Genomic DNA, 24,051 nt, shown 5'->3' with positions numbered 1-24,051 from the left:
ATAATTCGTGCTGTACTTATATTCCGGCGAGAACCGACATCACGTACAATGAGCACTCGTATACTTTAAAGACATCGTATGAGTATTTAATGATAGGTAAACACGAGAGGGTCTCTAGTCGTTGTGAAAAGGGCACTGGATACGCTGCTTGGTCACTAATGCCTAACTCGGGGTTGAGATCGAGACAACTTTTGAGGCTATAAGACTACCTTAGGTACCTAGGTAGTTAATCATCAAACATGGAATATACACACATATAAAATAAGCGAACACAAGGGTTATCCCCTTTGGTATGAGGTGAAATTAGAAACTCTTAGAACTAGCGATGGCCGTGTGACTAGATTAGTTACAATAACCAAGTCGCCTCATTTTTTATTAACACAATTTGATACACCTAATTGTGTCCTTGGGATGTTGTGCTTTAGTTAAGAAAGAGATATTATTAAAAATAGTCTTCTAATAGATACGAAAGCTTTAGTATTTGATATGTTTCTAGGAAAGACGGGTCTTATTATGGCTCATAGATTGGTCAATGCGGTCTTGAATGACGCATGTGTATCCCCTGGTAGTGCTCGAAGGGTGCAACGAGGCATATCAAACCGGTACTTCGATCCGACAAAGTGTTATTGGGTAAAGCTAGAGTGCCAAGTAAGAATTCAACATGCCCTTACACCCACCGATTGTGACGAGAGTGGGTATGGTAAGCTTGACTGGGACCTACCTGATTCAATACTGAGATCTTTCTCAAATTTTGTGGCTGTTCGTAAGGGACCCTTTAGATATAAGCTAGATATAAGCTGGAAGCGTGTCCTCGAAACTTTCATATATGAGGTCTGCCCTATCAATGGTAAGGAAAGGAAGATTAAGAAATAGTTGGTTGGTAAGGTTGAAACATTTGATGACGAGGTACGTGTGATTGTTTCGTGAAGTGATCGTCAGCGGCGCTAATTGATTGATTATTTCGTGACGACAGCCGTCTGACTTCGTTTAGGATAAGGCTTGGCTTTCGCGAGGCCACCTACATAGTATCTTCCAGTCGGAAATTAACTGAGATGGTAGCGAGTCGAACTAAAATCGGTAGAGAATTTGATAGAGCTGGACGAAAGCCAAGCACAACAATGCGGCTCGCCAAGAGAGCGTTGATACTCTTGGCATTGGGATCTCGTTTCATCTCATCGTCAACCCGGAGTTCCACTACAACTCGACAAGGTACTCCTCCATCGTAGTGGCTCTAAAACGCTCTAAACTTGGTTTGGTCGAGACCTGGTACCCATAGGGGAGAGAGAGAGGTCGATCGCCTACTGTCGCGTGCCTAATTACCGCTTCCGGGTTTCTACTTACACGGTAAGATGTATATACTGTTGATCTTCCCCCAAGAATGCGCACCCCTTTCTTCTTGATCTAATGTTCCTTGGCGACCCAACACCCATACCTTCAGGACGAGTTGAAGGGCATTTGCTCATCGACATTCGCGATCCCCAGTCGTCGAAGCACGATCTCTCCTCCCATCATCGATCGACTATACTACGGTGTTAGTCCCTGGTGGAACCACGTGTAGTAAAGTATCAATCGAGCCAAGAACACCAAGAGGACGCGAGACCGGCTTACTTGTCTCGACGACAGTTCCATTCGTTTCTTTTCTTTTAGTTTAACCACCTACACACAATGTCTTACACGTTTCCCAAGACTATCAGCGCAGTGCGCGTTGCGACCTTCGTCAGCACTGCCGCTTGGATTCAGGGTACTAGCGCCAGCGAGGTCTCGTTGCCAGAGGAAGCACTTAATAACTTCCTCCGAAGACATAGAGTTATAAATACTTCGAGGAGACAGGCGCCCCCACCCGAGGAGGAGGAAGAGGAGGAGAAAGAAGACAAAGAAGAAGAGGAGAGCGAAGAGTCGTCGGATAGCGAAACGTCTAGCGGATCAGTGGGATCTAGCGATTCTAAGGAGGAAAAGGAGAAAGAGGAGGAGGAGAAGGAGGATGATGATACCCCCAGCAAATCAAACCCAGCTCAAGCCGGCATCGCCCTCGGCGCCGCGGGACCATCAGCAATCGGGACCACCGAGCCTCCGGGGAGTCTAAGCATAGGAGCCAGGGTGGCCATCGGCGTCTGGTCAGCAGTAGGCGTACTCGCCATATTCGGCCTAGTATTTTTCTTCTGTCGACGGCGGCGGAGAGCTCGGATGGCGCAGGAAGAAATGAACGCATTACGGGACGAGGAACTCGCAAGAGCCCACCAAGAATACATGGCCCAAGTAAGCATGCCACTACCACCGCCGCCGCCGCCGCCTCCAGCACCCCCGATCATGCAACCAGCACATCTGAGAAGCGAAAGCGACGCCGGTATTGCCCGCCCGCCAAGCGGAGAATGGATGGCGACGCCGCCGTGGCAGGAAGATCCGCCGACGTGGCGAGACTCGCATCCGTGGAGACAGTCTCAGCCCTCCGTCGCCGGCGGCGCTCTCGCAGGGGCTCCTAGGCCGCTCTTCGCGCCGCCGGATGCGAAGCTGCAGTAAGACAGATGCACCGAGGTTAAAAGCGAAGCAGAGAGCACAATATTCGCGTATCGGTAGGGACGATTCCGAGAGAGTCGTTTTCTCTGAAAGTCGCCAGGACTGCGCATATTTTTACCTTCTCGAGCGCTACTTCTTGTACTTATATTTGTGTCGTGGACTGAGTCCACAGGTTAGTTCGTTGCGCCCAAATAGTTCGGTACTAATATCATTTATTCTCTCATACGGTCTACGTGTGTTGACTTTGGATGTTGTTGGTTTGAACATGAGCTACATATTTACCTAGGTACCTGGTATGCTATTGTGCAAACTTGTGGTGAGACTGACGTTTCTATTGATAAACTAAAACTTCATCCTTATGGCCTCATTGCTAGAAATTTATGTTGCTATACTAATCTTGCGGGCGAAGACATCTTTCTATACTAGTATTTATCAGTATCATGGGGGCATGGCAGCTTATATGATATTCTTTTTAGTGCGGCACGAGTAAGTTATCACGTTGTAGCAGTTGTATTGTGAAATACAGATTCAGACTCGTAGTTCTACAATGACAGAGCAAAGAGAAGCTAATACAACAGTCCAAAATAGAAACATTGCCAATTATATAACTTCTCGACTATCTGGCTGGCTAGTGCATCGCGCCAAAGGTATCATAGTAGGTTTTTTTTTAATACCATTACACCGAATTGAGAACGAACTGTGTCGTCTAACGTCATAAGGAGAAGAGAGGCCGTGAGTGATTTGCTTTACTATAGTAACCGTCCTTACATGATGACTTCATTAGAGACATCCTATTGAGTTTGTTAGCTTAACTAATACCATATAACCACTACAATATTCGAGATAGACTTGTATGACATACCCTCTTCAACTCCTTAAAAGGTAAACAGACGCAGTTTTGTACGCGGACTTCGTCACCAACCCCGCATTCCTTTCCTAGAATGGTGATGCTTTGCACCTTCACACCGTTCTTCACAATGCTGGTAGAATGGCTTGTAACGGGCGTGGGTGTGCCTTCAACGCGAGCCCAGGCACCAACTCGGCTATTCCAGCCGACAATGGAGTACAACACACAAGCGTCATGCTTAATTTCTGCGTCCTCGAGTACAATAGACTCCTTGACTCTTGCACCAGGTCCAATGATCGCTCGGGGTCCGATGGAGACATTAGGTCCAAGCTTAGCAGTGGGGTCAACGTGTGCGGAGGGGTGGATGAATACGGGCGGTATGACGTTAGGAGAAGGCTTCGCAAGTTCGTTCGACTCGGTTTGGTAGGCCTTCTGTAAATATAGCGCATTAGCTGGGACGGCGGATCCAGCCGTCTTGATCTGGCGCCAGAAGTCCTTGGTCTCGTAGACGAAGAATTGCTTGCTGTCTGCGAGATCGCTCAGGATGTCTTGTTCCAGACGGATGACTTCATTCTTGCGCTCTTCATCTTCGTCGGCCATGAAGCTCGACTCGAGGTTCTCGGATGAGGGATACGACACTAGTCGAGGTCGGTCGGTTCTTCGCTTGATAGCAGTCTTGATGCTCGGGAAGATGGCGTCGACGCTGAACAGGTAGACACCACAGTTGATGAGATTTGATATGTGGCTTTCGGGCTTCTCGACGTAGTGCAGCACACGACGAGAGTGCTGATCCGATACGATGCAACCAAAGTTGGTCGCAGCATCCTCGCCTACCCGTGTGCCTAGAATGACAGCTTCGGCATCCTTGTCGTCGAATAGCTTCTCCATCTCGTTGAGGGGAAAGGAACAGCACACGTCCGAGTTGAGAACGAAGATACGCTCGGGTCGACCCTTAAGAATAGCATCTCGGAAATGGTATAAGCCACCTGCTGTACCTAGCGCTTGGTATTCCCGTAGGTATTTGATAGGGAGATTAGGGAATTCCGAAGCAGCTTCCTTGATGAAGTCTTTGAATACGGATTCGTCATAGTAGCCAATCATAACAACCTCCTGAATGGAGGGCACTTTCGCAATGGCGGTCAAGCAGTGCCAGATGATGGGGTGGCCAGCAACGTCGAACAAAGGCTATTGTATCGTTTGTTAGTACGGAGAGGGTAATATGTTTTATAGGGATGATCAATGTGCGGACCTTGGGGACATCGAGCGACAGAGGGCGAAACCGGGTTCCTCTCGAAGGACCGCCAACCTGTAGTGAACAGTTGTGATTAGTGCGAGTTGTCGTATAGGAGGTGGGGTGTATATACTAGGATGACAGCTTTGGTACCCTTACTGGGACCATTGGCTTTTTCTCGAATCGGAACCTGAAGCATGATGATCGACAAATGTGTAAATAATAAATAAAGTGCAGCTCGGATTCAGGTACAAGCTTAGTTTGGGCAAGGGAAGTTTGAAGTTTGAGATTTGAAGCTTTGAAATGCAACGACACAAGTTAGCCCAAGATGTTTTTATTTGGCGGGGCAGGAAAGTTTAGTTGTTATTAGTACCTGTTGTCTAGCCCCCTGGTCTGACCTAAACGGACCTGAAATTCTTGGGTTCATGCAGCTAACAAGGATTCAATTGATGGCCTTTTACATAGGTACTGACATGCGTGCAACATGTGGAGGCGCTAATTGGCTTTGGGGCCTTCAGGGGATTTTTGGGGTCCAGATCGGAGGGATTAACTTCACGACCGGTTACTACATGTCCACTAGGTTACCTACCTATGTAGGTACATACCTAGGTATACGTTAGGCATATATACCTTGCACATAGGTAGTTGCCTCATATCTAACATCACTGCCGATAGACAGGAGATCCGGGCTTAAATATCATATCGATTTCGGATATGAAGGAGTCGTATACCTAGTCTGTGTTGGCTTAGAATCGGTTTCTTCATGTATCTATCTCTTCTAGGTGCTCAACCCCAGAACAGCTGGAACTCAATACCGCGGTACAAAAACGGGTGACCATGTTGACTCGGGTATGGCGATATACCAACCTCAGACTCAGCTGATGCTCCTATGATTCAGTATTGATACATGGCTGACCCCGGGCGCTTTTAGACCTACGGTCCTATGCTCTAACATATTCTGGCTCATTTATCTTCCGCGTTCTCATCCTTTGCCAGATCGTGCTCCTTTAAGAGCGCAGTGATCTCGTCCGCACTCCAAAGTCGGTGGTAGATCTTACCGTCCTTGGTCTGTCCCACCGTTGCGAACTCGACTAGAAAGCCCATGTTAGTATTGTCCAACATGATTTGATTCCTACGGAGAACTCACTCTTCTCGCTGCTTAGCTTGGTTGAGTCCATAGTCTTGCTTAGCACTTTAACTGCCATACCGCAGGCCTCCTTCAATGTGCAATCCTCCTTGTAGTCTTGCTTCAACAAGCTTGAGGCGCTTGCATTGTTGGCACCGGCGCTTGTCGCCTTCCAACCGCCATAGTTGCCCGATGGATTGCTCAGGTAAAGCTGGAATTGTCGCTGGGGGTCCCATCCCGCATAGATGAATGATACACCAAACGGTCGTAATCCACCGTGTTGGGTGTATCCTTGCTTAAGATCGCATAGTCTTCGCACTAGCTGTTCGCATGGAATGTCTTCGTTGTAGGTTAGGAGATACCGTTGAGCGGCTTGTCGGGCATAGTTGATGAGTATGTTTGCATCGGCTGTCATGCCTGCGACCGCACAGATCATGTTGCTGCAACCCGTTAGTTTCCACAGGTCCACCTAGATATGTAGCTGTGATCCCACTACGCACTCGTTCAGAATGTAGAGCTTCTCCGCTGAAGTATCTTGCTCTAGTAGTTTCGACGTAACCTTGCGCTCTGCAGCCAAGACGATGCCATCTTTAGCAAGAATTCCGATCGCAGTTCCGGCATGGGATATAGCTTCAAGCGCATATTCGACCTGATACAAGCGACCCTCAGGCGAGAAGATAGTTGTCTGGTCGAAATGTGAGCCTCTGCGCATATAATGTTATTAGGGATAGGTAGCTCTTGAGCTTACTCGGGAATCGTAACGGCGAGACATGGTGGGGGAATCTGGCCGTGAAAATCAAGAATAGAAGTTTGTTCCTAGTCTTGAAAATAATGCGAGTTGACGAAGACCAGTTCGTTGTTGGTAGAAGTCGGATTAGTTAGTAGTGTTCGTATTAAGTATCAAAGCTCCGACGTTGGATGCTACCACAAATTGATTTCTGGGAAAGGCTGGGGCTATTGAACTAAGGCTAACAGCTAGGCAAGAGCTCCGACGCGTACCTTACAATGAGAATAGGTAACTTGAAAGCACTGACCCATAAGGCTTTTAGGTACCTAGGTATCTAATCTACGTGCTTGCGGCTACCTGACGCCTCAGATTGTTGCTGGAGCTACTGTGGCTGGTGCTTTGGTGGTTGTAGCTATTATGTACTTTGTAATCCGTATTTAGGTCACTGCTGTTTCATTACCCCACATACATCTATGTAGACTATGTAGGTACCTAGGCATATAATAGAATAAATGCAATAGGTACTGCGTCTCATCTAACTTGCAATTCGTAAAGTAGAAGTAATTCTTATTGTATGTACTTATAGGTTTAATAAATCACCTAGGTACATGTACCCAAGCAACTAGACGTGCTTGCCCACTAACTTCAAGAGAGCTCACTTCAAGATAGTAATTTCCTAGAGGTTGTACACATGAATATACCTAAAGTTAGGTACTTCTAGGAGATGTGCGGGGAAGCTATTGCTTATCAATTATCTGAGCCACAAAGCTAGATGCTAGGTACCTAGGTACCTAAACCTTAGGTACTTCCACCTTCCATCACTTCTAGATCTGAGGTCCGTGCGCAATTGCCGTTGTCTTTTCATGGGATGTTTTCCCCATTCAACATCAAAACCTCCACTCGTGACAAACTTCCCCATCGTAATAACTACCGCATCAGCATTCGGAGGACCACGTCACGACACGATTTAGCACCTCCCAATACGGCGCGTGCTCGGCGGTGTCGATTTCTGTATACGCCGGTCAACAAGAAGTAAGTGCTGTCGCGTCACCGGCAGTTTGATTCTTCGCGACAACATCATTTGGCGGTATCTTACCTAGATTCTCCCTTTTTTTTCATTCACTACCTTGGTCCAGCCAATACACTCCACCGGGACCTGAAAGGAAAAGGCTAGGTCTCTTTAGGTGCTAGAAGAGCTTGAAGGTCATATTTTTGGTCACTTTGCCTTCATCTTCTGGCCAGATCATAGATCAACCCAGCTCCGTAGAAGCCATGATTGTCTGAAGAGTTTCTGCTGCCAATTTTTAAAGTCGCAACGTAGACTCAGACTCTCTCGCAACATCAAGCAACTAAATACCTGTGCTGCAACTTGACCTGCATTCTCCTGATTTGAGCTTCACCGATTCTCAATATGTCTGGTAAGCGTACCACCCGCCATAGTTCTGCGACAAGCAGCTTGGCATAAGTCCTAGTTGACACATGTCAAAGTACTCGTCATAATATGCATTCTATTATTTCAAGCCCGGTTAGCAAGCTAAGTCAGTCACTAACGCGTACACACGTCTTTATAGGCGAACCAGAGCCTCGTCGATCCGTGCGAGCCACAAAGGGTCAACACACAAAAGCATTCGATCAACTCGAGAACGGACCGGAATTTGTGAAGCGACGCCAGACCAAAAAGAACAGCAAGAAAGCAGCCGAGAAGGACGAGAAGCAGGATGAGGATGAAGAAATCATACGTTGCATCTGCGGTGCTACTACTCAGGACGACGATGATACGAACGAACCGTGGATTGCATGCGACAAGTGCGGTGCTTGGCAACACAATGTGTGTATGGGCATGAGTGTTTTTACGGAAGATTTAACTAGAGATTATTTCTGCGAACAATGCGCGCCCGAAGACCACAAGACTACCCTGGAGGCTATCAAGAAAGGGGAGAGGCCGTGGGAGGAACGTAGGCACAAGTACGAAGAAGAGAAGAAGCGCAAGAAGGGGGGTAGGAAAAGCAAGGGAAAGCGCGTAAGCGATCCTAAAGACCGTTCATCGCCGAGTACGTCTACTACAAAGGCAAAGGCATCTCCTACCCCTGATGCGAAAAAGGATGAGAGTACACCTGAGTCGGCTTCTAAGGGTAAGCGTAAAGCTCGGGATCAGTCACAAGGGCCACATAGCAAGCTTCGCAAGGTTTCAGATGTACAAGCAGTTCCGTCAGGTCCGGCATACGCTCCTCCGGATGACTTGCCCGAGAGCATTCAGAAGCTTGAAGGCCCTCGAAGACAAGCAGCACTAGGCTTGCAGAAATCCCTTGATGCGGCCGTCGACCTTACTGAGAAGAGAAAGCTATATGCTATCCCTCAAGGCTCGTCCAAAAAGGACATTACTGAACGATTAGCTATCGAGATCGAACGAGCCTTTCAAGACACTCACCCGAACACCTCTCATAATGCATCCCAACTTCGCGCGCTGTTCTTCAGTCTGAAGAATAATGTAGAACTTGCCAGCCAGGTCCTGAACAGGACATTGGCGCCTACATCCTTTGTAGTAATGACTGGCGACCAGCTTGCCACCAAAGAGCAGCAGCGTGAGACGGCCGAGATGAAAGCGCGGGCGGAGAAGCAATCCATTCTGATCACCGAGGATGGCCCACGAGTACGACGAACTCACAAAGGAGAGGAAGTTGTTGAAGGGGATCACCTTACAGTGGAATTAGATGAAGCCCCGTCTAATCTTCGCCGAAAGGGTGTTAGAGAAGCGAGTGAGGTCGCCAATGCGAGCAATGACGCGACTGCGTCATCGGCAGATGGAGTAGCGTCTCCTACGAATGCTGGTAGTCGTTCTAGCTCATCCGCGGTGCCTCTCCGGATCGATACTCAAACACACCAGCACTCGCCTAGAAAATCGGACTTCGATATTGGTAAAGTCTTCTCAAGCGTTCGATCCCCCTCAGTATCCCATCAGAGACGAACCTCTACACAAGTTCAGTCGGCCGGTCCCGGCGACGATCCCGAAGTCGACCGACTACTTCAGGAGGATGGCAACGAATCTCCGCCATATTCACCGACGGAGCATATTGATCCTGATATTGTGTGGCGCGGTCCCCTTGTTATGACCAACGTGGCCGAGGTTGATACCGTGGCGAGGTATGCTGGTGGAGCTGATCTTAGCAAGGTTAGGAACATTGCATGGAAAGATCTGATACCGCCTCTTCTCACAGTCGCTGGACGTATCGCGGAAGAGAAAGCTATACCATATCTTTGCGGGTTGAGGTACAACAACCAGGTAGACTTAGTCATTACTAGTTTGTCTCCAAGCCATCCCGCGGACCCCGCCGCGCAAAAGCAATTTTTAGCCGTCATCGAATATTTCCAATCTAAGAAACGATATGGCGTTGTCGGTGAGAAGAAGCTAGGCAATGTGAGAGATACCTACTTAGTGCCTGTGGCAGAGGGCGATGGTCCGATCCCAGAACCGCTGCAGAACATTGGAGATCACCTCATACCCCTGAAGCGTTCTGAGCCTATGCTTCTAATGATCTTTGTCTATCGGGATGAGAGACAGGCACAGATCCCGATAGATCAACAGCGATCCGAGTTGCAGAAGACTACATCGGCAACACCAACTCAAGGTACACCAATGCCGAGGCTATCACTCTCTGGCCCATCATGGTCACCTGCGACACCTCAAGGGCCCTTCGGCCCTCCGGCCTTGTCTCAGCCACAATATAGTCAAACGCCTATTCCGCCTCCCAAGATTCCAGGCCACCCGACACCAGTAGTGCCGCCACGTCAGGCACCGCTAGCAACCGCGCCGCAAGTCGCACAAGACCCTATGGTCCCGGCTTTACGAGCCGCGCAGGCTGAAGGAGAGATGAAGGCTCGTCAAGTCCTCGGTCCTTTATTCTCCAGTTCGACCGTTACCTTCCTACTTCCTCATGCCGCTCGTATGAAAGAGGGCGAGTGGACTGCTATTCGTAGAGCTCTAGAACGTGATCCACGAGCTCGTGATGATTTACAACTCCTGAGCAAGCTTTTGACTGAAGAGGGCAACAATCACCGTAAGAATGGTCCGCAGCCCAACCCGGTTCCCTCTGGCGTCGCCCAGACTACGATTGCCGCAACGATTGAAGGTTCGGCGCCAGCGGCCCAGCCTAATACATGATTCTTCTCATTCACCGATCAAAGCGATAGGTCTATTCGAATATATACGCATTCCAATATCAGTGGTCAAAATTGGGTCATTGTGGTTAATGAGCCGTCGGTATAGACTACGAGCTCTTGAGAGGGTTTGATTCTTGAACGTGTGCCCGCCCAACGCTGGGCTCGCATAGCACGCTATAATGATTGGCCTAGGGGGGAGGCTATGGCACCCCTGAGCAAACAATTCCAATCATAATAGACACCACTTATCTTTCCAACTTTTACTTGCTTCACTTGCTCTGTTCCGTTCTGTTCCGAGTTTTATGTCGGTCTGCATTGAGATCCTGCCCGACGTCTTGAAAAGATAACGTTCAAGACCCGTAAAGGTTATGCATGCAAGTTAACCTCCACACACTCAACGATGCCAGATCCGTAATCATTGGACGGTATTCGCCATTTCGCACATTTCGACTAGGAGCCGGGTTGAATTGTGACTCATCGATCCGCCCTAGGGTCGGTTGTAATTACCAAACACCATCCGTTGGCCCTTGCTAGCCATTTCAATCAGTGTAGAGAACCTCAGTGATTCTAATTGACGCAGATACGTGTCAGCATAGTCATCATCACATGAAGAAGAAGATTCAATAAAACAAAAACACGTTTAGGCTCTAAAGCTAGTCTTTTAGCAATCACCAAGGTTAGTTTGAAAACTAACTAGCATGCATCGTCTTCTATGATGATAGAGGCTAACGTTTTGGCAGATAACTTCAACATCTCTGCGGCGTCCCGGATGACATTCTCTTCTTAATTCAGTATCGAGTTTCATGCTCGGCGAAAGTTCCTGTTGGTTAAGGGAGTTAGGGGGAAAGGAAAATGTTGCTATAGCTCAATGTCTCTTCGCATAACTGGCCCGATCCTGTAGCATTTCAGGTTTACTTCACTGAAAAAATCCAAGAAAAAAAAATACATTTTTGGTTTCCTCATGGACATTTATGATCAAGCCTGATAATAGTTGATTTAAGTTTCGTAACCGTAACCGTAACCGTCAACGTCTAGGGTAGATGTTACATCGTCATGCGTTAAACTTGGTATGAACTTTTAAGCCTGATACGTTGGCAGCACAAGTGAAATAGATCCATCCTATTGGAAGTAACCGTGACTATTGTATTAGATGATATCTCTTAAAAAGCCCGTGGGGTTCTCTATATACCATGCACGACCCGGCGTGAAACGTAACCCCCGGAGAATTCCATCGGGCAGCACATCGATCTCAGGGATTGGACTTCCCCGTATTACCCCAGGCTAGCACTTCGTCACCCGTCTTACCCCTTATGTGCCCCAATTATATTTCCATCTCGCGCATGTATGCATGTATGTATGTGCGTATGTATGTATGTACGTGTGCCCTCCCGTTATTGGAAGGGAATCTGGCAGATGCGGCTGTTGTCGTCCGCGTAGTTAGACCAGACCAAGCTCTCGCTCGTGCTGGCGTTGGTAATGTTGACGCTCCACCACCACGTCTCGATGATGGGCGAGTTCAGAGGTCCCGCGATTTCGAAGATGACGGCTTGGATGGCCGCAGGGCCAAGCTTGTAGCCTGCTGGGACGACGAATCCGGCGATGGACGTGTTACCACTCACGGAGCCGTCTCCTACTGCTTCTGTTGACATTTAGCGGAGGTACCTGAGTAAGTGTATGTATGACCTGGCCAGGTAGGTATGTTTCTTCCAGGCTGCAACTGAGCTTTTCCATGCTTGTCCCCCTTGCTATGGAGTCAGTCGGCTGGGGAAATATCCTTGCTCGCTCGCCCGCTTGTGTTTTTGCCAGCTCACTCCCGTAGCTACCCTGTACTTGGAGTTAGGCCGAGAGAGAGAGAATATGTATTTACTTACTCTGGAGATCTACAATCCCGTTGGCCAGCAGGACAGGCCCCAAGCTTCCCGGGCGCGGCGCCACCGACCATTCCTCGTCGTAGCGCTCGATGCCCCAGAGCATGGTGTATTGTAGCGGGATGCCTGCCAACTGCTCGATGGTGGCGTTGAACGGGTCGCCCGGTTTGATAGCGTCCGGGATACCGATGCGGTAGAGCCGGGCCTCGGCTGTTCCAGCGGCGGCCAGCGTAGCCGCTATCGCGCGAAAGAACAACCGCATCTTGTCTTCTTGGTGGTGGTGGTACAACTCGACTATTTAGCAATTTTGCCACCTCCGCCTTGTCTAATGCTGACGACGATCACTGGGTCTAGTGTAGCTGCCCGACCGCATTTAGCGCGGGCGTGGGTTTCATCTTGGTATTTATGGCCTTGTGGTACTTGGGGAGCCTGTTCGGGCTCGGAGAGGAGGGTCTAGATGATGTAGATAGGGGAGATTTTCGGGTGCGACTGTTTGCGATCTACGTATCATACGAACTGACCTACCATGTATTGGGATGACCTCGCGGTCTGGAAGTCTAGCCTGCCTTGGATCTGTAAATTTTGCCATAAAGACCGGCTCGTGGAAGCGGCCTATAGTGTATGGTTTTGATTAAGAGACTCTGCCGTAGTCCCTGAAGTTGCCACTCACTGCCTAGGTATGTATGTATTCAGGCTCGAGGAGTCAGATTCCTCCTATTGGTGAGAGGTAGTTACGGTGCGATCCGAAGTTAGGGCACCCGGCACTTGATACGTTACTTTGGCGTCGAGGTTTTCCGATCTTGGTTGTTGATGTAAAGTGACATAGTTTAACAAATACTTTAGGTAGTTATTTGACAATGTCAAACAGGTACCTAAGATGGTTAACTACCTACCTACATGTTTCCATAGATCTGGCTACCCAAACTTTGCACATTGGGCTACAAATGAGAAAAAAAGAATGAAAGAAAAAATATTGTTAATGCTAACCCCAGTCTGCTGGCAAGCTGGCAAGGTGACGAAAACGCTAACACGGCTACTACCGCATTTGGTTGTTGATAGGAACTATGATTGGCTTAATTCAAGACTATTTAGGTACTTAAAGATACCTACATGTACCCCAAACGGCCCTAATGGAACACGCCCAAGAGCCCAGTCGTCTACTTCTAGAACCGTGGAGAAAGACTTTGTTTACCGAAGCAGTTTACCGAAGCACCAATAAATTGAAACATCACAACTTCGTTTGCTTTCCATTGCTACAGAATATTTTTGATTTTTAATTTCTGACAATTTGAAAAATATTGAATTGAATTAACTAATAAAATCCCACAAATTACGATTGCTGAGTTTCTAATTGCAACCCTTCCATGTTCCCATTCGAGCTCGTGCTCATTGTCTAGACCGGATACATGATGACCTGATAATAACAAGACATGACTGACGTCCGACAACCTTACACTAGCAGTACACAGTCGTGGGGGCGAATTAACATGATATGAGGTCCTCCCTTTGTTTCCTTTTCCGGTAACCCCATCTCATGCTCCATTTTCGCTGTCCCCTCCCGATCCCCCCCTGCCCCCCTTTGATGATGATATGTAGAATAACAAGTTAACAAGTAGAAAAACAAGTGATAATGAAAATGATGGTGAACAAAGGGAAGAGAAGTAAACGCTATGATGGCGGTGTAGCCTGTAGAATATGGCTACAATCCGCTTGACAGTTTGAACAATCTATGGCTTGTTCAATCCCCCTCGTACAAGATGATGATGATGGTGACAGCGTTGGAAATAATACAGCTGACAGCACAACAAACTCAAATATTCGAGCCCCTCCGCCCATCCGTGCTTTTTGTGTATCCCGTAGTTAATAACCCATACCCTTGTAGACCCGCGACAGCGACGGAATCGTTCTGCTCGTAAGCATGTAAGCGTTCAGTCTTGGTCGAAGATCTCTCAATTCTCTCATATCCCTCCGCTCTATCGTTTCCCGTTGGACTCGTATTGTCGTAGTATTATTTTCGTCATGATGGTATTGGTGTTGGTGTTGATGTTGATGTTGATTGATTTTTCTCTATCCCGGACCTCGATTAATATTTAAGTGGATTTCCACTTTCTCTCTTGGCGTGACCAGCAGCCTGTAAATTTATAGTGGCGACTTGTCTCTCTTCTTGAGTGTATCGCGCGACATGACGAGTATGTTGCCGTCCTTGTCCGAGGGGTTGCGGACGAAGATTAGGCTGTTTGATGGTGAGCGGCTCTGACGCTTATTGTTGCGCGACTTGGATCGGTCCTTGGACCGGTCTTTGTCGTGTAGCTTGTCTTGTAGCTTGCTCACGAGTAATTGTAGGTCGATGATTTGGGCTGTAGATGATGCCTGTGTCGCAGTGGCTGTAGAGAGTTGTATGTTCGCCATATCGAGCCGCATAGTCAACGAATGCACTTGCTCGACCAGGGCGGGTACCTTATCCGCTTCGGCCTGGAGATCCTTGATCTTGCCTTCGAGGTCCGTCTTCTCCTGGGTTAGAGCTATGACCCTATCAGATTCGACCTGGAGGTCTTTAGATTTCGCCTCCAGCTGGGCCTCGAGGTCGGTCTTCTCTTGAGCTAGCGCGGGAATCTTGCTGGCTTCGGTCTGGAGGTCGTTCGTCTTGACCTCCAGGTGCGACTTCTCCTGAGAGAGCACGGAGACCTTGCCTTCAAGTTCCTTCACGCTTACTTCAAGAGTGGCCTTCTCCTCGTGAAGCTTGGTAAGGCCTGAGCCCTCTTCTAGGTTCTTAGCGACAGCGGCGATCTTGTCCTTCTCCTCTTGCAGCACCTTGGCAGCTTCTTGGTGCTTTTCGACATCAGCCTCAAGTCCCTTGGACCGCTCCTCGAGTCCCTTCGAGCGTTCCTCGCAACCTGCGTGTTCCCGGCGGAGCTTCTCGAGGTCGTCGTACACCTTTCCGAGATCCGCGGTACGGATGATCAGCTGTTCTTTCTCCGACTCGAGAATCCTGTTATGATCCCGCACTAGGCTGAGGTCGTTCTCGACGTTGACCAAGTTAGCCCGAACATTCACCAGTTCTGCGTCAAGCCGTAGTCGCTCTGATGCAAGGGAGATGTTAGCTTCCTTGGATCCGGCAACCTCGGTGACCAGACCGTCAATTCTTGACTGTTTGTCGTCAATAATCGTCTTGAAGTCCAAAGCTTGCTTGTCGAGTTCCTGCTTGGAGAATTCCAATTGCTTTCCGAGATCATCCCTGGTAGCTTCCAGTTGTCTCTCAAGGTCGCCTCTGGTCGTCTCAAGCCGCTTCTCAAGGTCGCCTTTGGTCGTCTCAAGCTGCTTCTCGAGATCATCCTTGGTCGCTGCGAGTTGCTTCTCAAGATCGTCTCGGGCCGTCTTGGCGGCGTCGAGCTGGTCCTGAAGTTCTTTCTTCTCGGACTGTGCAGTCTCAAGTCGCTTCTCAGCATCTTCCCTACTAACCTTCACCGACTCGATGTCTTTCTCGAGAGATTGCTTGTCGGACTCGAGAGATGCGACATGTACCCTAAGAGACTCAATATCTTGCTCAAAGCACCTGACCTTCTCTTCAAGGGCAGCTCTCTCGTCTCGAAGATCCTCAACTCGGTGGTATAGCTTCTGGTTATCCTTGCCGAGTGCTGCATTCTCCTCTCTGACGGGTCCGCTGTTGGCCTCTAGAGATTTAATCTTAGATAAGAATCTAGAGGCATCCGCCCGAGCCTGGTCTCTCTCTGACGTTAACTCCTTGACTTCGCAGTCCAGTTCCCTGAGTTCGTTGTTCAAATCTTTGACTTCGGTGCTCAGATCCTTGATATCCTTATTGCGAGCGCCCATTTGTCTCTCGAAGCTTGCTGTTGTATGCTCCAGGGTTTCGATATCACGCCTGAGTGCGTCTTCCTGTTCTCTTTGGGCGGCATCTCGCACTGCCAGTTCCCGCTCGAGCTCGATGACCTGCTGCTCAAACCTGTCACGCATGTGCTTGAGACTGTCTCGTTCCCTCTCTGCCTCTATTAACATGCCTTGCTGTAGTTGGTAGTTACTACGGAATTCGTCAGAAATCTGCCGTTGCTCCTCAAGGTCTCTTAAGATAAGCTCCTTTGAGTTGCGCTCGATATTCAGGACGCGCACGATTTCCTTGTTCTCTTGTCCCCTAGTAGATAGTTGTACAGATATGTCATCCAGGTCCCTGCTTAGTCTACTCCGTTCTTGTCGGAGGGTATCAGTTTCTGACTCTAGTTGCTCAAGCTTGTACGCGAGGTCGTTTTCTGGCTTCCGAGCAAGCTGAAGTTCCTGAGACTGTGAAGGGGCCTGCTGGGGCTTTGGTGGAACGAATTGAATGTGCACCGTCCTCTTCTTCTCCGGGACGGGAGGCTTAGACACCTCCGAAGGCGCCCTAGATCGCGTTCGCGTCCGCGTCCTGGCTGAAGCTGCTGATGGTACATGGCGTACATGTTTGACTTGGGTCGAGGGTTTTGAGGGCTTAGGGGGAACACTAGAATCTGATATGACGCTAGTAGCTTGTGTGTTGACAGAGAGCTCTGACGATGCCGATTGGGAGTCAGTCTCGTAGGATGTATATCTGTCACTGTCCGAGTGGTATGTTGGTGATGGGGGTCCCGCAGGCATGTACATTGGTTGCTCTGGCTTCGAGACTCTGTAAAAGCGTGCAGCAAGGGGATCTTGCGGTCGCGCGGGTGGTGTTGGGTTCTTTAGGATACCTCTTAGAGGGCCTGTTTGTGATGTTGTTGTTGTGACTGCCCGGCTATGGGTTGTCTCTGCTTCGGATGCGGCCGGCCGTGATCTTGACCGGGGCCGTTCGGCGATTGCTGGGGCTGGGGTTGGGAATCCGCCGGGCATGGCGAATGCCCGCTCCACGGGTCGGCTTGTTCGCACGTCCATCTTAAAGCTTCTTCCTCTTCTTCTTATTTTCTTCTTATTCTTCTTGTTCTTCTTATCTCTCTTCTCCTTTCAGTATGTCGTATTCTGGGTGGAATTGGTAAGTTAGACTTCTTATCAAGTGTGCCCAGGTTAGTTCGGCTAGTGTAGTCTCTTGAATTGGAATTAAAGTGGTGAGGTGCTGGCTCATTTCGGTGGGCTTGCTCAGGCTTTTGTTGTCTAGGAATTACGAGACAAGGGACAAGGTGAGGCAAACGGATGAAGACGTAGCACGGGAGGGTTTTTGTCAACTTTCCTAAGTTAGGATCAAGAGACCTAAAGGGAAGGCTGACGGGTACTTGAATAATAAACTGGATTTTCTACGGTGGGTGTATGCGAGAATGGGACTACATACAGACATACCTACATACAATAACCTGAATTGGTGTGAGGATGACCAAAGACTAGTTGCAGCTGGCATGTCTGTACAACCGCGTGCTTTACAGGGATATCCTCCCCGGGTCAACCTGCAAGGGAATTTGCTGTCCTACCTGACTCACCGCGAGGCGCCCAATGGGTATACGGAACGTTGCCCAACGGGGGGCCAACGGGGTCCCGTAGCAGTGCCCGTAGTGAAAAGTAGAGAAAGTATAGAAAGTAGACACCGTAGCCTAAGGGCGTACACAGTAGAATACAAAGTTGTACCTGGTGAACTTGGTGAAGGGTCCGGAGGGGGGGGGGGGAGGTTGGAATCGTTGGATCAGATGCTCAAATGCCCAATGTCTCCCATATCAGGTTGGGCACTCATGCATCCGTGTAAGATGATTGGTTTAAAAACCAGATGACCCTCTGAATACTACCCCACCCCCTTTATTCGGCCATCATTTGCCACATTTTGCCAAGTCACAAGAATTCATAAAATTACTGACCACTCCCCATCTCTATCACCCTAGGTGCGAGACAAATCGTACGGAATTTTTCGTTGGCCTAATGACGTCTTTAGGTTTCTCCTGCCCTACTGTATACAGTTTTCCCACCGTTGACGACGCGAATATTGACGCGAGGCTGGCCGACGGCTATGCATTAAGCGAGAGCCAGTCTAATGTTCCTTCACACAATTACGGAACAATGCAGAGCATTGGCATATACATAGTATGAAAGATATATGGGAATTCTATCGGATTGGACACTGCTGCATCCTCATCCTCCAACCATCTGTCGACGGAGTCGGTTGAGCCATATAGACCCGTCTCGAGTTTTATTTTCAGTCGGCCACGCCCCATCTGGCCCTTACTGAGTCGTCAATTGCGTTGTCAAAGTTGTCAAAGTTGTCAAAGTACCTAATGTACGCGTCTAGATTTGGTCTCGCCAGTGGACAATGGACGGATCGACCGCCTATCGCCCCTGATAGTCCGATTAGGATCTCTACTTTTTCGGTAGGCCGGTAGGTTAGTTTATAGATTCGTACGGTGGGCGTCTTTTAACAGTAGCGACTAAGAGATTAACCTGGGCGGCTAGGCGACTAACGACGCCGGTAGATGCCTATTGTTGGTGTAGTGAGCTGCGCGAGTTGCGTGAGTTGCGTTGCCGTCTCCAGTGTAAGTGTAGTCTCCATCTATTAGTCCCATCTCTTATTACTATTAGTCGCCATCTTCAATAAGTGGCTGTAGTGTATATACTGGGGAAAAGTACACCGGGGTCACTTTGTGAAATCTGCACGGTGCTTCATTTGATAGGTATTCCTGTAATAATTACGAAGCGATAAAAATATCCTTCTCATTGGATCCTGGAGGATTCTCTCGATCGGGAGCGACGGTTATACAGGTAACACAATCGTGTCTCGCAAATGCGTAAATACGTAGGTGTGCATCCTAAGTCTTGTTGTTTTCTAACCCCGATTACATAGTGAAGCAGGTCTCGAACCTCGAATGTCTAAGACTCTGAGTGTACGAAAATACGATAGACCGGTAGACCGATAGACAACCACATCGAAGATCTAAGGGTCCGATCATCGTGTACCATTTATCGCGTATTCTGTACCGAGCATAATTTCTTGAGATCCGGTCACCTGGGTACATTACTCGCGTTCATTATTTTGATTTTCTTAATGGTCTTCTTAATGAGTTTCTCATAAACATTGTTCCCCATAGGTTGTGGCGCCGGCACACTGCATAAAACAGTGCGTGCGTAAGTGGAGTTTTGTAAATCGTACAGTTCATACCAGACTTATTGAATCGTTGTTATGCCGTAGTAAGGAGGGGGGGATCCTCTCTTCTACACTAGGTACTCTTCTCCTCTACTCCTCTACTCCTCCATTCCTCCACTTACACACTGTGCGGTATAGATTTCGGTATAAGTTATGTAGATTGCGGTATAGGTTTGACTCCTCGAACTCCTACATAATGCTCCTAGTATTCCTACTATTCCCAGTATATTCTTACTATTCCCAATATATTCCTAGTATGTTTCTACTATACACATGTTCCCAGTATACACATCAGCTTGCATCGCAGTAGTACCTACATGATATGTACCTACTAACCATCGCTATGCCAACCTAAACCAATACAATCTGGTTTTCAAGGACTTCGATAGTCGATAGTATGTATCCGTTCCTGCACGTGATCCATACTCATGTAATTAACGTATGTCGTATGTTGTGTGCTGTATATCGTATGTATACTTAAAGGTATACTGTAAGTAAGTACCCCTTTTCCCCAAGGACGCGTTGTATCACCTTGGGCTCCAAGGGAGGCTGGGGAAAGAGGACGACGATATGTACATACACTAGAATCAATGATTAATGCTGCTATCCTTGCCTGCCTGCCTGTCTGCCTGTCAATGAAGCGGGCGCCTAGAATCGAATGGCCAAGAACAAATACGTCATTAATAGTTCAAGGCTTGAGATCAAGCACTTCCTTTTGGAAACCCGAACGCCTGTCAAACGACGGAACGTTAGCGTGATCAAGGCAATCGAGCTTCCGGTATCCATTACCTTACTAGGATTATCTTCATCCACAGGTCTATCCACAGGTCTCCATCCCTAAGCGCATACCGCATAGCGCCCGTGCCCCGATGAAAAACGCGGGGAATAATACCATTTTCAACCACAGTACGGACGGCGCTGTCCGCGGCGGCATCCTCCTTCCCAATCATAGACGCGTAGTGACATTACAAGCCGGATTTATTGGCTATCCATAGGTCTGGTGAACCTTGGAACCGCGGACCTACAAAGCAGCATCTAATTCCACTTCTGCGCCAAGAGGCAATAGAGCTTCCACTTCTCCTCTTCTTTTAATGGCACCCCTGCGCCGACCCAAACGCAAGCCAGACCGGAGCCGAAGATGAGGGTTTTTAGGGTAGAGCCCTCGACATACGAAGGTAAGGCACCTCGCCTTTGAAGAATACCTCGCCCTCACCGCTCATGCCGAAGCGCTGATAAAAACCCAGGGCGCTCTGTCGAGCGTCGCACCAGATACTCGTGGCACCTTTTCTAGCGGCCGCCTCGATGGTGTAGCTCAACAGGGCGGACCCCACGCCTTTGCCCTGCCACAGCTGCGCGGTGGCGAATTTGCGAAACCGTGCCGCGCCACTACCATCATCGAACAGCGAGACGACGCTCACTAATAGTTCTTCGGGATTTTGTTTACTGTCGCGGCTGTTGCAGCAGCAGTCTTCGCCATTCTTGTTGGCGTCGCTGTTGTTGCTATTGGAGACGAATGCTCCGAAATGCTGACCGAAGATGTCGTCGGGTAGCTGCACGTAAGACAACGGCTTGTTGGGCCAAAGCACTGCCTGTCGTAAGGCGTAAGTGTCTTTTGCTGAGATAGGTCTTATAGATATGAGTGGTTGCTGCTGTGCGATGGTAGCAGGAATTATGTGACGAGTCTCCATGTTGGGTCGATATATGGTTCCAAGGATCTCAAAACCAAAAGAATGTTTTCTTGTTTTTTTTTTCTTGCGAGAATTATTATTTTACTCGTTCGTTGTGAGTCGATGATGAGTCAGACGAGCCTTAATTTAGCGGAGATTCTCATATGTATACTACACACTAACAGCCCGTAGCATCGCGAGATAGGATAGGTTAGAGGATAAGTAGGATATAGGCTTAGTCGAGGCTCTGCTAACACTTGCCAATTCATATTCAGACATCTGGCCCCACACAGCATCTTCGCTGACTGCTGCTGACAAGATGCTATAGCCCAGATATAGCTTATTCGCTTATTCGCTTACTCGCTTCTTAGTATTCATTGTACTAATAGGGGGTAGGTATAAACTATGTATAAACCACATAAAATTCAATATACTACTGCACCTGTGGCTGTGAGTCACGAGTCCCCTTTCGAGAATAATACGAATTTATGATATGAATTTTGGAACTATATCCCCATAAATTATGTAGGCCGCGTAGACCGTGAATTGCTAACTAGACTGCCTCTAATCGTGGTTCACTTATATAATATTGAGGCTCAACGCATATTATACGTCGAAAGAAACCAACAAAGTGGAAAGATAGGTAGATAGTCTAGCCACCGCAGACTACAGCAGGCCACCGCACAAGTGTGGCTCGTGCCCCTGTGACAGTTAAGAAGGGTAGTATCTCGTAGTGCAGTTGGAACCATAGTTGAACTCGGATCTTGGAACTTGGAAAAGATGAATTGGCAGATTTCCGATTCATAGCCATCGGGTATACATACACTCCGTCCCGAATTCGTTCTAGAACCTGTCTTGGAACGGTCGTGCTCAGGGCTGGCTCCTCCCGGATGCGTTCCCATCGGCCAAGTTCTTAGTGCTGGTGCCATTCCTGAGCCCCTCTTTCCACGTCTGCCGCTCCGTTTTTGATACTCCGGGGCCCTCGTATACACCGCCGTATGGCCCCGTCGCCCAGCTCTTGCCTTCTCTGGCCGCCTGCGTCGTGGGCTCTCCTCCTTGCTTACTAGTGTATCTGCGCTTATACCACTTACCATACGCAAGAAGGTAATAGAGCCGAAAACAGAGAAACGCAAACTTGTCGTGTTCAAGATCCTCGGGATATTCCGCTCCGAGGTCTATCGCGGCAGCGATTCCAGACATGACAGCAGTTTCATGGGCGTTGACCAGAGTCCATGCTGCTGCATAGCGGGTATGGTTCTTCGCTTGAAGAAACATCATCCACGGTACGACGAAGAGATAGTGTGTATAGCTGTGGCAAAGTTGATGCCACCAGTCTTTTCGAATGATCTTTTCCTTTCTGATCTCATGGTCTGTCCATAGATTCTTATCGCGGTCTTTGTTGAGATAGATGGTCTGGAACACATGCTGCTCAAAGGGAACTTTATCCGGGAACTGGCCCTGGTAGTTCGTCGTATCGAAGCACATCTCAAGTTTCGACTGATCCTCCGAGTACATCTTGATATAATACATCGGTCTGAAGTTGTTCACCGCAAAATCAAGACGCGACGTTTGCCCCACACCGTTCACCTTATCAACAGCTAGGTCTTCTCGGTAGAAGTTTTCATAGTGCTTCTTCATGTAATCCGAGTCGTTGTGAGTGATCGTAATGTCATCGCTGAATTTGGCTGACCCTAGTACCTTTTTCTCTCTCCAGGTCGCTGTTCGACCCAAGACTTTCTTCGCCGTGTCAGCAAGGCAACACATAACAATCTCGTCGTATACCTCCTCGGTAACTAGAGCGTCCGGATCGTCTCCAGTGGGGTTATCCCTGCCGGGCACAGGCGTCCGTGCTTTAAGTTCGACAATGACCCCGCGATTATTCCTCTGGGCGATCTTAGTGAGCTCTGTAGACAAGCGAACGACTACGCCACGCGCGATTAGATCCTTCATCCAAGTTCCGTAAAATTCCGAGAAGTTAGGGAAGACAATCATCGGGGGTTTGTTATTGACAAAGGTGTTTTTATCAGGAGCATACCACATTCCGTACGTTGGCGACGTAAAGAGTCTCTCGAACATAATGGTAGGAACTTCTGGGGTGGCATTCCCCGTTCCTAGAAATAAGGCAGTCATGGGCAAAGCAATTATGTTGGTGAATTCCTTAGAGAACCTAAACAGCTTAAGGACAAGCTTCAGAGGAAGTAAGGCAAAGAAAACCTCGAGCCAACGTATTAGTTTTAACACTATTGGTAACCACCTCACTTCCTTCTCGTGGTGGGCTAGCAGGCGTGTTGGAAATACATTAGTCCAAAAAGTTTCATTTTTGCCGAATGAGACCTGGAGATTCACGGGATCGGCATGGAAGCCCTGCCGATGGAACATCGTCACCGTGTGGTGAAAAATATAAGAGCCGCCCTGTATTATCTTATGTTAATAACCACAACTGCTTAAATAGACTTAACAATTCATACTTGAACACCTTGATTACACCATGACGCCCCGTGACGTTCCTTGTCCAGTGGAATAGAGAATGCTTGGCCACCACAATAATCGACAGCGTCTATCAGGGTAACATGGAATTTATCAGGATGTTGCGATAGGTGGTATGCTGTGGACATTCTGGTATCTGTGCATTAGATCAATGAAATAGTATGAAAATTTGAATAACACATACCCAGCAGCGCCAGCACCGACGACTAGAACTCGCTTACGCCCATCCGAGGTCGTATTCATATTCTGAGCCATAATGTTTTGGCTTCGTTTAATACCCAAATTAAATGTGCCTCTGATTATTCCTATTTAGCATGATGTATTAATAGCTGAAGCACTGAGGTTAGT

At 48.4% G+C, this 24,051-nt stretch overlaps 8 protein-coding genes across 8 annotated transcripts; 2 read left to right on the top strand and 6 right to left on the bottom strand.

The window, feature by feature from the left end:
• Positions 1 to 1,303: 1,303 nt before the first annotated feature.
• Positions 1,304 to 2,786, top strand: F4813DRAFT_103258 (uncharacterized protein). The gene has a single exon (XM_049238413.1). It carries the CDS (start codon positions 1,666 to 1,668, stop codon positions 2,515 to 2,517), a length of 852 nt encoding a protein of 283 aa, XP_049104211.1. The 5' UTR covers positions 1,304 to 1,665; the 3' UTR covers positions 2,518 to 2,786.
• A 178-nt stretch (positions 2,787 to 2,964) lies between these two features.
• Positions 2,965 to 5,115, bottom strand: F4813DRAFT_343956 (nucleotide-diphospho-sugar transferase). The gene is made up of 5 exons (XM_049241595.1): positions 4,966 to 5,115; positions 4,726 to 4,888; positions 4,611 to 4,667; positions 3,377 to 4,546; positions 2,965 to 3,305 (listed from the first exon to the last, which is right to left on the bottom strand). The coding sequence occupies exons 2-5, from the start codon at positions 4,789 to 4,791 to the stop codon at positions 3,279 to 3,281; spliced, it is 1,320 nt and encodes a 439-aa protein (XP_049104210.1). The 5' UTR covers positions 4,792 to 4,888; positions 4,966 to 5,115; the 3' UTR covers positions 2,965 to 3,278.
• Positions 5,116 to 6,714, bottom strand: F4813DRAFT_343954 (proteasome). Its single transcript, XM_049241594.1, has 4 exons — positions 6,467 to 6,714; positions 6,219 to 6,403; positions 5,740 to 6,158; positions 5,116 to 5,683 (listed from the first exon to the last, which is right to left on the bottom strand). Exons 1-4 carry the CDS (start codon positions 6,488 to 6,490, stop codon positions 5,556 to 5,558), a joined length of 756 nt encoding a protein of 251 aa, XP_049104209.1. The 5' UTR covers positions 6,491 to 6,714; the 3' UTR covers positions 5,116 to 5,555.
• A 955-nt stretch (positions 6,715 to 7,669) lies between these two features.
• On the top strand, positions 7,670 to 10,790 carry F4813DRAFT_103180 (uncharacterized protein). The gene is made up of 2 exons (XM_049238412.1): positions 7,670 to 7,863; positions 8,017 to 10,790. The coding sequence occupies exons 1-2, from the start codon at positions 7,857 to 7,859 to the stop codon at positions 10,602 to 10,604; spliced, it is 2,595 nt and encodes an 864-aa protein (XP_049104208.1). The 5' UTR covers positions 7,670 to 7,856; the 3' UTR covers positions 10,605 to 10,790.
• A 773-nt stretch (positions 10,791 to 11,563) lies between these two features.
• F4813DRAFT_343951 (uncharacterized protein) lies at positions 11,564 to 13,427 on the bottom strand. Its single transcript, XM_049241593.1, has 2 exons — positions 12,475 to 13,427; positions 11,564 to 12,242 (listed from the first exon to the last, which is right to left on the bottom strand). The coding sequence occupies exons 1-2, from the start codon at positions 12,731 to 12,733 to the stop codon at positions 11,995 to 11,997; spliced, it is 507 nt and encodes a 168-aa protein (XP_049104207.1). The 5' UTR covers positions 12,734 to 13,427; the 3' UTR covers positions 11,564 to 11,994.
• Positions 13,428 to 14,458: 1,031 nt separating this feature from the next.
• On the bottom strand, positions 14,459 to 17,790 carry F4813DRAFT_103155 (uncharacterized protein). Its single transcript, XM_049238411.1, has 3 exons — positions 17,767 to 17,790; positions 16,384 to 17,451; positions 14,459 to 15,855 (listed from the first exon to the last, which is right to left on the bottom strand). Exons 2-3 carry the CDS (start codon positions 17,365 to 17,367, stop codon positions 14,611 to 14,613), a joined length of 2,229 nt encoding a protein of 742 aa, XP_049104206.1. The 5' UTR covers positions 17,368 to 17,451; positions 17,767 to 17,790; the 3' UTR covers positions 14,459 to 14,610.
• Positions 17,791 to 20,002: 2,212 nt separating this feature from the next.
• On the bottom strand, positions 20,003 to 21,718 carry F4813DRAFT_343935 (uncharacterized protein). Its single transcript, XM_049241592.1, has 4 exons — positions 20,795 to 21,718; positions 20,339 to 20,725; positions 20,130 to 20,280; positions 20,003 to 20,025 (listed from the first exon to the last, which is right to left on the bottom strand). The coding sequence occupies exons 1-2, from the start codon at positions 21,235 to 21,237 to the stop codon at positions 20,698 to 20,700; spliced, it is 471 nt and encodes a 156-aa protein (XP_049104205.1). The 5' UTR covers positions 21,238 to 21,718; the 3' UTR covers positions 20,003 to 20,025; positions 20,130 to 20,280; positions 20,339 to 20,697.
• On the bottom strand, positions 21,719 to 24,051 carry F4813DRAFT_343932 (FAD/NAD(P)-binding domain-containing protein). The gene is made up of 3 exons (XM_049241591.1): positions 23,888 to 24,051; positions 23,685 to 23,832; positions 21,719 to 23,628 (listed from the first exon to the last, which is right to left on the bottom strand). Exons 1-3 carry the CDS (start codon positions 23,956 to 23,958, stop codon positions 22,087 to 22,089), a joined length of 1,761 nt encoding a protein of 586 aa, XP_049104204.1. The 5' UTR covers positions 23,959 to 24,051; the 3' UTR covers positions 21,719 to 22,086.

This window comes from Daldinia decipiens, assembly GCF_022478715.1.
Source record: "Daldinia decipiens strain CBS 113046 unplaced genomic scaffold F4813scaffold_2, whole genome shotgun sequence".
Classification (NCBI taxonomy): Eukaryota; Fungi; Ascomycota; class Sordariomycetes; order Xylariales; family Hypoxylaceae; genus Daldinia; species Daldinia decipiens.
The sequence above is the reverse complement of the archived record's forward strand: the minus strand, read 5'-3'. Positions and strand labels throughout refer to the sequence as shown.

What these genes read in the sequence shown, in the direction of transcription:
- F4813DRAFT_343932 (XM_049241591.1), bottom strand. Translation starts at nt 23,958, where the DNA reads ATGGCTCAGAATATGAATACGACCTCGGATGGGCGTAAGCGAGTTCTA. An exon ending in GTCGGTGCTGGCGCTGCTGG is followed by an intron (nt 23,833 to 23,887) that starts GTATGTGTTATT and finishes CACAGATACCAG; the next exon opens with AATGTCCACAGCATACCACC. An exon ending in GGTGTAATCAAGGTGTTCAA is followed by an intron (nt 23,629 to 23,684) that starts GTATGAATTGTT and finishes AAGATAATACAG; the next exon opens with GGCGGCTCTTATATTTTTCA.
- F4813DRAFT_103258 (XM_049238413.1), top strand. Translation starts at nt 1,666, where the DNA reads ATGTCTTACACGTTTCCCAAGACTATCAGCGCAGTGCGCGTTGCGACC.
- F4813DRAFT_343935 (XM_049241592.1), bottom strand. Translation starts at nt 21,237, where the DNA reads ATGGAGACTCGTCACATAATTCCTGCTACCATCGCACAGCAGCAACCA. An exon ending in TGCGACGCTCGACAGAGCGC is followed by an intron (nt 20,726 to 20,794) that starts CCTGGGTTTTTA and finishes CGAGGTGCCTTA; the next exon opens with CCTTCGTATGTCGAGGGCTC.
- F4813DRAFT_343951 (XM_049241593.1), bottom strand. Translation starts at nt 12,733, where the DNA reads ATGCGGTTGTTCTTTCGCGCGATAGCGGCTACGCTGGCCGCCGCTGGA. An exon ending in CGGGATTGTAGATCTCCAGA is followed by an intron (nt 12,243 to 12,474) that starts GTAAGTAAATAC and finishes AAATGTCAACAG; the next exon opens with AAGCAGTAGGAGACGGCTCC.
- F4813DRAFT_343954 (XM_049241594.1), bottom strand. Translation starts at nt 6,490, where the DNA reads ATGTCTCGCCGTTACGATTCCCGA. An exon ending in CTCGCCGTTACGATTCCCGA is followed by an intron (nt 6,404 to 6,466) that starts GTAAGCTCAAGA and finishes CATTTCGACCAG; the next exon opens with ACAACTATCTTCTCGCCTGA. An exon ending in AAGCTCTACATTCTGAACGA is followed by an intron (nt 6,159 to 6,218) that starts GTGCGTAGTGGG and finishes AACGGGTTGCAG; the next exon opens with CAACATGATCTGTGCGGTCG.
- F4813DRAFT_343956 (XM_049241595.1), bottom strand. Translation starts at nt 4,791, where the DNA reads ATGCTTCAGGTTCCGATTCGAGAAAAAGCCAATGGTCCCAGTAAGGGT. An exon ending in GTACCAAAGCTGTCATCCTA is followed by an intron (nt 4,668 to 4,725) that starts GTATATACACCC and finishes TGTTCACTACAG; the next exon opens with GTTGGCGGTCCTTCGAGAGG. An exon ending in CTTTTAAGGAGTTGAAGAGG is followed by an intron (nt 3,306 to 3,376) that starts GTATGTCATACA and finishes CAAACTCAATAG; the next exon opens with GATGTCTCTAATGAAGTCAT.
- F4813DRAFT_103155 (XM_049238411.1), bottom strand. Translation starts at nt 17,367, where the DNA reads ATGGACGTGCGAACAAGCCGACCCGTGGAGCGGGCATTCGCCATGCCC. An exon ending in GGGAACTGGCAGTGCGAGAT is followed by an intron (nt 15,856 to 16,383) that starts GCCGCCCAAAGA and finishes GACCAGCTCGAC; the next exon opens with GCCGCCAAGACGGCCCGAGA.